The sequence below is a fragment of the Ictalurus punctatus genome, unplaced genomic scaffold (genome assembly GCF_001660625.3).
Source record: "Ictalurus punctatus breed USDA103 unplaced genomic scaffold, Coco_2.0 tig00163788, whole genome shotgun sequence".
Classification (NCBI taxonomy): Eukaryota; Metazoa; Chordata; class Actinopteri; order Siluriformes; family Ictaluridae; genus Ictalurus; species Ictalurus punctatus.
The window spans coordinates 1-14,001 of record NW_026521191.1 but is presented as its reverse complement, the minus strand read 5'-3'; the positions used below and the strand labels follow the sequence as shown (position 1 = coordinate 14,001).

General features: G+C 42.2%; 1 protein-coding gene across 1 annotated transcript; it reads left to right on the top strand.

Moving 5' to 3' along the window:
- Positions 1 to 1,444: 1,444 nt before the first annotated feature.
- LOC128632701 (NLR family CARD domain-containing protein 3-like) lies at positions 1,445 to 10,964 on the top strand. Its single transcript, XM_053679427.1, has 7 exons — positions 1,445 to 1,517; positions 1,676 to 1,797; positions 2,253 to 2,369; positions 2,780 to 2,834; positions 3,076 to 3,280; positions 3,563 to 5,330; positions 7,274 to 10,964. The coding sequence occupies exons 2-7, from the start codon at positions 1,745 to 1,747 to the stop codon at positions 7,329 to 7,331; spliced, it is 2,256 nt and encodes a 751-aa protein (XP_053535402.1). The 5' UTR covers positions 1,445 to 1,517; positions 1,676 to 1,744; the 3' UTR covers positions 7,332 to 10,964.
- The last annotated feature ends 3,037 nt before the right edge of the window (positions 10,965 to 14,001 follow it).

Here is a 14,001-nt window from a genome sequence, read left to right as displayed (position 1 = left end):
GATTTGCTTTGTACATACTGCTGAGATAATAAAGCCAAAACTGAAAGTTTTTTGGGGTGCACCATGTTTTCATTCATCAGTATCTTCACAAATAAACACAGTCACTACACTACACCATCAGACACAGTGATTACACCTCATTCTGCTGTCTTTATACGCAGAGACCTTTACACTGATGGTGAACATCCAGAGTGATCATTCTGTAATATCTTTCTTTTCTCTCTATACATAAAGAGATATTTACACTGATGGTGAACATACAGAGTGATCATTCTGTAATATCTTTATTTTCTCTCTATACATAAAGAGATATTTACACTGATGAGAGAATATAATAATCACCTGGTTTTGTAAATGTGAGAAATGACATCTGCAGGAAGCTCGACTTTTTGATGTCTACAGTAATTGTTAACATTTACAAAATGAGCCTACAATAAATAATAAGTCTATTTAATGAAAGTGGAGGTCCATGTTTAATAAAAATCTAATAGAATGAATAAAATAAATTGAGGTTGTTTAGTTCAGTTTTATACATGTTCTCATATTTATAGCTGTGTGTTGTTGTAATGCGACAAGTGATAATGTCACGGTTTATTGGGTTTTATATGATTATTATTATTATTATTTAATTTATTATTATTATTGTTATGAGTGTGTATCTGTCTTATTATTTCTGTGTCTGTGTTATTATTTCAGACATCAGATATTTCTCATCTATATTAAATGTTTTCTACACATTTGATCATTTTAGAAAATGTTTGAAGGATTTTTACACACACCCCTGCTCTCATCAGACAGAACCTCGATTGGGAAACACTGGGTTAGTTACTCGTCTGACCAATGTGTTTAACTTACTCTCCATCATCACTTTTATTCTGAGTAACATTCATTATTCACACAAAAACTACTTACATACCAATCCTCACTAATATCAGGATACTCGCTCTCATTAAGGGGAAAACCAGAAAAAATAAATTTCTGCAAATATTTAAGTAAACTTACTCAGTGTATGAGTTCTGCTTCTTTATCTAATGATCTGCTGAGTGTTTCTACTTCCTGTTATTTTATTTTAGTTTATATATTTGTATAGAGCTCAGTAGAGAGACAATTGTTTGTGCACAGCTGAATGAAGCCACGAGATAATAAATGAAGGTAATGAAATGATAATGTGTGTGATGTAGATTTTACCAGACTTTTAATTCTGTTCTCTGTATTTGCAGCGTTTTCAGGCTTATACTTTCAGTATTTACAGGCCTTTGCTCGATGGATCAGAAAGCTGTATGATAACAAACCATATCTCTCTTTCTCTCTGTGTGTGTGTGTGTGTGTGTGTGTGTGTGTGTGTGTGTGTGTGTGTGTGTGTGTGTGTGTGTGTGTGTGTGTGTGTGTATTTATTACCCTACCTCACTGCCCCCCCCCCCCCCCCCAGAATAAACAGGTAGACCTGAAAGTGAAAGTGAAAGTCAGTCTCCATTTAGTGTGGAGGGAAAATAAACTATTTCAGGAGTAAAAACACAGTGAGTATCTACATCTAAAGCTATAATATATAAACACACTGATGTACACCAGAAGCAGAATAGTATTGTGGGTTTGTACTGAAGTTTGAATGTACACAGGTTGTTTTATGACTTGATACAGTGACTATTTCCTGTAAGTGAACTCTGTGCTGATACAGGGTTTGATTTAACACGCCGATGTTGCAGTGAAGTAAACGTGTGTCCTGCTGTAATCTGGAGAAGGAGACATGACCTCCAACATGAGTGTGTCTGGAGAACAGGACTTAAAGAGAGACGAGAGGTGAGTTACTTTTCCATTCACCAGCAATAAACACACACCATCTCATGGAACAGATCTGTATCTCTAAACACTCACTAGTGTACAGAGGAACTAGACTTTGGTTTAAGGTGTTTAATAGCAGTGAATATATCACTGATCTGATATAAGAACAGTTTAGAGAAATCATTCACTGAGAGAAGAGTAAAAAGGACTGTGCAATGTGGAGAAGAGCAGCGTAGCTTTGAGTCGGTGAATTCTACACGCTTTAAGACCCAGCTGAGTCAGTTATCTGTGATTGGGACTCCTGACATCAGTGTAATTCCTGAGGTATGAGGTGTGTCTCCTGTTTGAATAAGTGTGCAGACTGGAGCTGAATTAAAAAGATGGAATTATTGGTGTTTAATGATGAACACATTGTGTAACAGTGCTGAGACAGCAGAGTATTAATTATTGCTGATATTTCTGTTTAATTCTAGAATGAAGGAGGGAAAGAGATCAGACTCACCAGAACCCAGCTGTGTGTCCATGAAGAGTGACGCGTCAATGGATTTTCCAAATCACTTCAGAGACGGAGCCAGTTCTCCTGATGTGAGGTCAGTACAGTGAGGTGTTTTACAGCAATGTTCCACCTGATCAAACTCACTGGTCTCATTCTGAAGCCCTTCATGATCTTTATCAGGTGTTGAAGCAGTAAAACACTAAACTGTGCAGTGCTGCAGCTCTCAGACTGGCAGTGAGGAAAACTGCTTTAAGAGTTCAGTTCAGCCTGCAGTCCCTGAGCTGGAGGGTCTGTGGTGCTACACAGCAACATTTACACCTGGGACATTAATGACTAGATCACTATTTTATTCATAAACATGTTAGTGTCAGTGAGAAATCCTGAAATCAGTGTATTGTGTTAAGAGGATAGTGTTATATATCTGTCTCTGTATTTATTAGTGTGTGTTGTGCAGCTATGAATACATATAGTCTATATTACATCATGTGTTTTATTTCTTCACAGACCACAACAGAAGAAATCAAACCTCAGCAGAAATCAGTTGGACTCCATATTCAAGGTGTGTGTCTTTTTAATGTGTGTAACTTGTGTGTGAATATGTTGCAGGTTTTTTTTTTTTTATTTAAGATCATGACAATTTACAGATTTAATAATGTGCAGCAGCATTATGGGTAATTGGACAGAATTTCAGCTGTAACTGTGGTAATAGAAAGAGACTTTTATTCTTTTCATAAAATAAAAGCATCTCTAAGTGTGTAACATTATAATATTTAGATGTGTTCCTGTGTGTTTCTAAGCAGGAGCTGGAACACAAAGTCATCACTCTGATAAAGATTGAGCTGAAGACATTTAGGAAGCTCCTGAGTCCAGATTACCCAGCATGCACTGAGAGGGAGGTGGAGGATGAGGAGGATCTGCACAGTGTCAGAGAGGTAGCGCTGAAGATCACACTGCACATCCTGAAGAACATGAACCACACAGATCTCGCTAACACACTGCACAACAGTAAGAGCTCTGAGTCATGGCTTTATTCCATCAGGTCCACTTTAGAGAAAGGAAATAGTTTTAGATAGGAACACTTTTAGTTTGAAGTTCGAGTTTAGTATCATGTACATCTGCTGCGTTTCTGTTCTGTTCGTGGTCCAGCTTGTGGTGACTCTGTTATGGTCCTGTTCCTTCAGGAATATTTACTACATGAATCAGGAATGAACAGCAGCATTTCAATTTTACATTTAATCCTGTGTTCAGTGATTTTACATTAAAACATCTTATTACTTTGTTTATTAGAGTCTGTGGGCTCTGTGTATCAGACAAAGCTGAAATCCAGCCTGAGAGAGAAGTTTAAAAGAATTAATGAAGGAATCTCACAGCATGGAAGCTCAGCACTTCTGAATGAGATCTATACAGAGCTCTACATCACAGAGGGTTGGAGTGGAGACGTCAATAATGAACATGAGGTGAGACAGATTGAGACAGCGTCCAGGAGACCAGCAGCACAGGAGACACCCATCAAATGTAATGATCTCTTTAAAGACAAGTCCATCAGAAGTGTGCTGACGAAAGGGGTTGCTGGAATTGGAAAAACAGTCTCGGTGCAGAAGTTCATTCTGGACTGGGCTGACGGAAAAGCAAATCAGGACGTCACCTTCATGTTTCCACTTCCCTTTCGAGAGCTGAATCTGATGAAGCAGAAACATCTCAGTCTGATGGATCTTCTTCATCACTTTTTCCCTGAAATGAGAAAACTAGAATTAATAGACTCCTACAAAGTGCTGTTGATCTTTGATGGTCTGGATGAGTGTCGACTTCCTCTAAATTTCCAGAAGAATGAGAGACTGTGTGATGTGACAGTGTCAGCCTCAGTGGATGTGCTGCTGACGAACCTCATCAAGGGGAATCTGCTTTTCTCTGCTCTCCTCTGGATAACCTCTCGACCAGGAGCAGCCAATCAGATCCCTCCTGAGTGTGCAGAAAAGGTAACAGAGGTACGAGGGTTCAGTGATCCTCAGAAAGAGGAGTACTTCAGGAAGAGGATCAGTGATCAGAGCCTGGCTGATAAAATCATCTTACACATGAAGTCTTCAAGAAGCCTCTACATTATGTGCCACATCCCAGTCTTCTGCTGGATCTCAGCCACTGTTCTAGAGAGAATGTTGGGTGAAGCAGAGAGTGGAGAGATCCCCAAGACTCTGACTCAAATGTTCACACACTTCCTGATCTTTCAGATCAAACACAAGGACCAAAAATACCATCAGAAATGTGACCCTGATCCTCAGCAGACCAGAGAGAGTATCCTGGCACTGGGAAAACTGGCTTTCCAACAGCTGGAGAAAGGAAACCTGATCTTCTATGAGGAAGACCTGAGAGAGTGTGGCATTGATGTGAGAGAAGTGTCAGTGTACTCAGGAGTGTGTACCCAAATCTTCAGAGAGCAGTTTGGGCTTCACCTGGGGAAGGTGTTCAGCTTTGTACATCTGAGTGTTCAGGAGTTTCTGGCTGCTTTATACACATTTCTCTCCTTCATCAGCAGAAATGTAACAGAACAACCAACCATTAATCTGTCTGATCTTCTCAACAAGTCAAACATGTCTGATATCCTCAAGAGTGCAGTGGACAAGGCCTTACAGAGTGAGAACGGACACCTGGACCTGTTCCTCCGTTTCCTTCTGGGTCTCTCACTGGAGTCCAATCAGACTCTCTTACGAGGGTTAATGCCACAGACAGGAAGCAGCTCTCACAGCAAACAGGAAACAGTCGAGTACATCAAGGAGAAGATCAGGGAGAATCCATCTCCAGAGAAATCCATCAATCTGTTCCACTGTCTGAATGAACTGAATGATCATTCTCTAGTGCAGGAAGTACAGACTTACCTGAACAGAGGAGGTTACAGTCGTCTCAGGGGAACCATACTCTCTCCTGCTCAGTGGTCAGCTCTGGTGTTTGTGTTACTGAACTCAGATCAGGAGCTGGATGAGTTTGATTTGAGTAAATATGACCGATCAGAGGAATGTCTTCTGAAGCTGCTGCCAGTGGTCAAAGCCTCCAGAAGAGCTGAGTGAGTATTTTTATTTATAAATGTATCACTGCATGGTTTATTATTTTAATGTAACACTGAACTGCACTGTTTAGATTAATGCTGGTTAATAATTACTCTAATCATCTTTAAACAAACCTCTGGTACTGTTACAGAAGAGTTTCACTCTTTACACCAACACGTTACGTCTGCACTGAGGGCGGGGCCATGTGGACAAAACCTTCTATCACCATTTATTACCTTTTCTCTAAAACTGATGAAGAAATGATCTCTACAGAATAACTGCATGTATTCATCACTGCTTTTTGATCAATTTGTGATCTAAACACCAGTGAAAGGCACTTTTTCTTTTCTCCTTTCATTTGAAAGTTACATTGAACAGAACTTCACAAACGAGAAGAAGAAAAACAGAACACTGTCACCATGGGAACAATATGAATACAACATGTGACATTGATGATATAGAGGATATAGGAAAATATCTATCCATAGACATGATTGATTATTCTATTTTCTGGTCCTATGATGTGTATCAACGTATCATATCGCCCAATCTGCACTGAGGGACACATGTGAGAGTGTCGTGGAAAACAATCTTTCCAACCTAAGTTAAAGACTTCAGAGACAGAGGGTTTGTAGATGCCAAAGGTCATCAAACTTTATTGAAACAACAAAGTGAGACAGTCTGCAGAAAGTCTGAATTAAACACACACACACACACACGTCTTTATATACTTTTCTGAAGCAGTTTAATTATCCCTAGTCGGGGCATTAACCTCTTCTTTCTGAAAACAAACCAATCTCCATCGCCTTCATGAATTATTCATATCGATATGATACATTACATTTGTGGTGCATGCGTTGTTAGTTGGATTTTCTTATGGTTTTATTGGGACAAGGTCATTTTTTGCAGCGCATGCGCCTTGCGTTGAATTTTCTGAAAGGTTTCATCAGGACAGGATTTTTACCTTGTCCCAAAATTCACCCTTATGCCTTAATGACTTTCTGACTTTAGTCCCAGCCTGGTACACTTCATTCTGGAAGTCTGATCTGTTATTGTGACACTGGTATTGAAGCTTAAAGGGCCTTGATTGGAAACACAGTTCTGGTGAATGTCTAATTGCTCATTTATTGCCAGTATAAAGCTGCTTTAGACAAAACACACGGTTCTTCTAACTCCGTTTACACAGGACATACAGAGATACAGAAAAACACCTGATGTTCAGTAACACATAGATGTCTTCTAGCTCACTACACACTTACAACAGAACTTGATTAAAACTCTTCTGTGCTTTTTCACTTTCACACCGACCTTGTTTGGTTTGGACCGATCAGACTTTCTCTTTAGATTGGATCTGGTGTGGGATTAGTTTACAGGATGAAAGAGGATTGTCCTCGAGGACGGATTTCCAGTTAGCAAAAATATCATAATCCCTCTGTGCAGATCAAGGGATGCGTCCTGTTTACAACTTTAATCTCTAACAAAAAATGTGTGAATATTTACCATAAACAAACAAACAAACAAACAAACAAATAATGCATGCACTGTGTGAGACGGATTTCCAGTTACTCGTCAATTTACTCCACACACTCTCTCACACACACACACTCACTCACACACACACACACTCTCTCTGTCTCTCTCACACACACTCACACACACACACACAGACTCTCACACACACACAGACTTTTTTACATGTACGTCCCTTAAAAATGGTTTCCATTATTCAAACGAAAACCCTTCTGATTTCATTTCAATAATAATAATGATAATAATAATAATAATAATAATAATAATAATAATAATAATAATAATAGTAATGCTGATGTGGTGTCCTGTCCTCTGATTTGTGTGTGTGAGAGAAACACACTCACATTTCTGTTACATGGTAAAGAGTAAGTGTATTATGGCTGTGTGTGTTTGAGATCAGTGTTCTGATATTTCATCATTTCTCTTCCAGTCTGTGTTGGTGTGATCTGACAGAGGAAAGCTGTAGAGTTCTGTCCTCAGTTCTCTGATCAAACTCCTCCAGAGTGAGAGAACTGGACCTGAGTAACAATAACCTGCAGGATTCAGGAGTGAAGCTGCTCTCTGCTGGACTGGAGAATCCACACTGTACACTGGAGATACTGAGGTACACACACTCACTCACACACACACACACACACACACACACACACACACACACACACACACACACACTGTACACTGGAGATACACACATACACACACACACTGTACACTGGAGATACACACACACACACACACACACACACACATACACACACACTGTACACTGGAGATACACACACACACACACACACACTGTACACTGGAGATACACACACACACACACACACACACTGTACACTGGAGATATACACACACACACACACACACACACACACACACACACACACACACACACACACACACACTGTCACTGGAGATACTGAGGTACATGCACACATACACACACACACACACACACACACACACACACACACACACATACTCTCTCACACACACACACATACTCTCTCACACACACACCCACACAAACACACCTACTCTGTCTCACACACAAACACTCCCTTGTACTTCCCTTAAAAATGGTTTCAATTATTATAAAGCATTTATTCAAACAAAAACCCTTCTGTTTTCATTTCAATAATAATAATAATAATAATAATAATAATAATAATAATAATAATAATAATGTTGTGGATAAAAATGACATGAAATAAACATGAGGGAGACTTAGTATGAGTAATATGTAATTTTATTGATAATTCACAGGACTGGTGGGTGCATAATCTTGAGGAGAGCGGTGGGGGGGGTGCGTCCTGGGGACATGGGATAGTCGGCGAAGGTGAAGTGAGAGGACCACTGAGAATGGGGCGGACTGACAGGTGAGAAGAGGGAAGAATGGTCGGGGCCCAGGTCAGAGAAGGTGACATCTTCCTCAGACTGAAAGCTGGCGGGGGGTTCTGGCTGGGTAGAGGCGTCAATACACATGTTCACGGAGCAGATTCTGTATCGGAGAGGGGGGGGGACCCCGCATTTCCATTTCCAGAGGGGGTGCTGCAAAGAAAGTTAAGTAGCACAATGAGTGTCCAGATCGAGATCCAGAACCAGATCCAGTAAAGGGGAGAAGAAGGAATGACAATGGGCACGTAGACACACAGAAGCGGTATTAGGCAGATATTGACGAATTGGATTCACACTTTAGAGATCTTTAAGAGTACTACACTATGGTTTATTAGTCGAAGAGTCAAAAAGAAGTATAAGAGCTGAGGAGTGCTAACACACACACACACACACCCCATTATAACTTTATAAGAATAATAAAAAGGAGTATTAAGATATTATAAGGGTAATATGAATGAATGAATGCCTTTTATTGTCACTATACAAATGTACAATGAAATTAAGAGCCACTCCTTTTTGTTCCGTGCACACATGTACATTCAATAAACAAGAAGAATAAATAGATAAATAAACAAGATAAACAAGATATTGGGGTGGATGGGGGAGGTACTATGAAATTCACAGTTTTGAGACACTATATACATATGCTGTGAACTCAGTACATGTATGTGTTTATAATGGTAATAGCTTTCGGGAAGAAACTATTCTTAAATCTACTAGTGCTTGTTTTGATGCACTTGTAACATCTCCCTGAGGGCAACAGATTGAACAGATCAAAGCCAGGGTGAGAACTGTCCTTAATGATGGGTTTTTCCTCTGCTGAGGCAACGGTAGGTGTAAATATCCATCAGGGAGGGGAGAGGGCAGCCAATGATCTTCTGTGCCGCTCTTACTACTCTCTGAAGCCTCTTCCTGTCTGCTGCGGTGCAGCTACTCTACCACACCGTGATACAGTATGTCAGCAGGCTCTCGACGGACGAGCGGTAGAAGATCAGCAGCAGATTGGAGTCCAGATTGTACTTCCTGAGAACCCTCAGGAAGTGTAGCCACGTTTGAGCCTTCTTGATAACCGCTGTGATGTTGTCCGTCCAGGAGATGTCTGCAGAGATTAGGACACCAAGAAACCGGAAGGTGTGGACCCTCTCCACACACTCACCATTAATGAAAAGGGCGGCCAGCTCAGTGTTGTGTTTTCTGAAGTCTACAATGAGTTCCTTGGTTTTCTTGGTGTTTAGAGTCAGATTGTTCTTTGAACACCAGGCTGCCAAGTTTAGGACCTCCTCTCTGTAGGCTGCCTCATCTCCTTTTGAGATGAGTCCGACCACTGTGGTGTCGTCAGCAAACTTGATAAGATTATTGTTGTGGACTGGTCTACAGTCGTATGTGTAGAGACAGTACAGGAGGGGGGCTCACCACACAGCCCTGTGGAGAACCTGTGCTCAACGTGCGAGTGGAGGAGAGGTGGGGTCCGGGTCTCACTGTCTGGGACCGGTTGGTGAGAAAGTCCTTTATCCAGGCACACGTGAGGTGGGGGAGGCCAAGGGTGACCAATTTGGTGATGAGAATGTCAGGAATTATTGTATTAAAAGCCGAACAGTAATCCACAAAAAGCATCCGGACGTAGCTCTGTTGCTGCTCTAGATGTCTCAACACGTAGTGGACAGCTATGGCGATAGCATCCTCTGTGGATCTGTTCGCACGATAAGCGAATTGAAAAGGATCGAAATCTGGGGGGAGGTAGTCCTTCATGTGCTGAAGAACCAATCTCTCAAAGCCCTTCTTGATAACTGGAGTGAGGGCCACAGGACGATAATCATTCAGGCTAGTGGTGGGCGACTTCTTTGGCACTGGGATGATTATGGCTGATTTTAGGCAGGCCGGGATGACTGCTTGGGCCAGGGAGAGATTGAAAATTCTGGTAAAGATGTGGGCAAGCTGGTGGGCACATGATCTGAGCACCTTACCAGGTACACCGTCTGGGCCAGCAGCCTTCCTGGGGTTCACTGCCAGAAACATCCGTCTAACATCGTGTTCCCTCACAGTAAGTAGAGTGGTGCAGGAACCAGAAAGGAATGGAGGCAGGGCTGGACTGGTACGGGGGCCAGATGAGGGTGGAGGTGGGGCTGGAGCAGATGAGTGCTGTTGTTGTGATGTTTCAAAGCGAGCAAAGAAGCAATTTAGCTCTTCTGCCAGCATCACACTCAGGTCTCCTGTTGTCGCCTCACGTTCTCTGTAGTTCGTGATGTTCTGTATGCCTTGCCACACCTCCCGTTTATTTTTTCTGGACAGGTGGGACTCTATGCCCCTCTTATAGGCCGCCTTAGTTTCCTTAATACCACCTTTCAGGTTGGCACGGGCAGCTCTGTACAGAGCTCTATTACCAGCTCTATTATTATTAATATTGTATAATAATAGAAAATTCTTTATAAAAAAACAGAATAGTAGGATATGTAGGACAATAGAAGGGTAATATAATGATATTATGAAGTAGGAAGTACATTAAACCATTTTTCAAGCAGTATAACTATATATAAAATAGAGATATAGAGCATATATGAAAATAAATTATAGACTAGAAATACAGGAAAAAGTAACTTACTCATACTTCAGATGGTGAAGATTCTTTCTCACAAGGAAGGCCTTAATTTTAAGAGAAAACCATGAGGAGGCATTTATAAGGGTAGCTGAGTCAAGCTGCCCCCCCCCCCCCCCCCCCCCCATGCGAGATAATAGTGAGACCAAGGTCACTCGTTGTTTTGTCTCTCCACTTTTGAAGCTAATGGTAAATTTAAAAGCCCTGTTTTTTGAGCTAATGGTAAGTTGAATAGCCGTTTTTAGAACATAATAGTAATGTAGATTAGCTCTTTTTTAACCCTATTGGTATTGATATCATAGTCTTTTTGAAACATATTGGTTATTTACTGTGTAAATACAGTATAAATACTGGATCTCAAGCTCAGGGTGTCAGATCACTTCTGAGAATTCTCTTCGGTGTGGATCTCGTGTGGTGGAACGGAACAATAAATCTGGACCCTTGCTTCTTCTCACTCACGGCTGGTGTATTTTTTTCTATCTCCAACTGGGTTCAGAGGTAGATGTGAGTATTTGCTTCTATGTTGAATTTTAAGTGTTTTTGGGTAATAGGCTAAATTTGAGCCAGCAATAATGATAACAGTAATAATAATAATAATAATAATAATAATAATAATAATAATAATGCTGACGTGGTGTCCTGTTCTCTAATTTCTGTGTGAGAGAGAAACACACTCACATTTCTGTTACATGGTAAAGAGTGAGTGTATTATGGCTGTGTGTGTGTTTGAGGTCAGTGTTCTGATATTTCATAATTTCTCTTCCAGACCATGTTGGTGTAATCTGACAGAGGAAAGCTGTAGAGTTCTGTCCTCAGTTCTCAGATCAAACTCCTCCAGTCTGAGAGAACTGGACCTGAGTCACAATAACCTGCAGGATTCAGGAGTGAAGTAGCTCTCTGCTGGACTGGAGAATCCACACTGTACACTGGAGATACTGAGGTACACACACTCACTCACACACACACACACACACACACACACACACACACACAGGAGATACTGAGGTACACACACACACACACACACACACACACACACACACAGTACACTGGAGATACTGAGGTACACACACACACACACACACACACACACACACAGGAGATACTGAGGTACACACACACACACACAGTACACTGGAGATACTGAGGTACACACACACACACACAGACACACAGGAGATACTGAGGTACACACACACACACACACACACACACACACACACACACACACACAGGAGATACTGAGGTACACACACACACACACACACACACACACACACACAGGAGATACTGAGGTACACACACACACACACACACACCAGTACACTGGAGATACTGAGGTACACACACACACACACACACACACACACAGGAGATACTGAGGTACACACACACACACACACACAGGAGATACTGAGGTACACACACACACACACACCACACACACACACACAGGAGATACTGAGGTACACACACACACACACACAGGAGATACTGAGGTACACACACACACACACACACACACACACACACAACAGGAGATACTGAGGTACACACACACACACACACACACACACACAGGAGATACTGAGGTACACACACACACACACACACACAGGAAGATACTGAGGTACACACACACACACACACACACACACACACACGAGATACTGAGGTACACACACACACACACACACACACACACGAGATACTGAGGTACACACACACACACACACACGAGATACTGAGGTACACACACACACACACATAGGAGATACTGAGGTACACACACACACACACACACACACACACAGGAGATACTGAGGTACACACACACACACACACACACACACACAGGAGATACTGAGGTACACACACACACACAGGAGATACTGAGGTACACACACACACACACACAGACAGGAGATACTGAGGTACACAAACACACACACACACACACACACACACACACACACACAGGAGATACTGAGGTACACACACACACACACACACACACACACACACACACACACACAGGAGATACTGAGGTACACACACACACACACACACACACACACAGGAGATACTGAGGTACACACACACACACACACACACAGTACACTGGAGATACTGAGGTACACACACACACAGTACACTGGAGATACTGAGGTACACACACACACACACACACACACACACAGGAGATACTGAGGTACACACACACACACACACACACACACACACACACACAGTACACTGGAGATACTGAGGTACACACACACACACACACACACACACAGGAGATACTGAGGTACACACACACACAGGAGATACTGAGGTACACACACACACACACACACACACACACACACACACACACACACAGGAGATACTGAGGTACACACACACACAAACACACACACACACACACAGGAGATACTGAGGTACACACACACACACACACACACACAGGAGATACTGAGGTACACACACACACACACGAGATACTGAGGTACACACACACCCACTGGATATACTGAGGTACACACACACTGGAGGTACTGAGGTACACACACACACACTGGAGATACTGAGGTACACACACACACACACACACACTGGAGATACTGAGGTACACACACACCCACACACACACTGGAATACTGAGGTACACACACACCCACTGGAGATACTGAGGTACACACACACACACACACACACCACACACACACACACACACAGGAGATACTGGAGGTACACACACAACACACACACACACACACACACAGGAGATACTGATGTACACACACACAACACACACACACACACACACAACACACACACACACACACCACACACAGATACTGAGGTACACACACACCCACACACAGACACACACACTGTTACACTGGGAGATACTGAGGTACACACACACCCCACACACAGACACACACACTGTACACTGGAGATACTGAGGTACACGCACACACACGCGCGCACACACACACACACACACACACTGGAGACACTGAGGTACGCTCACACGCACACACTCACACGGAGATACTGAGGTACACACACACACGCACACACTACTCCTACAACACACACACACACAACACACACAGGAGATACTGAGGTACACACACACACACACACACACA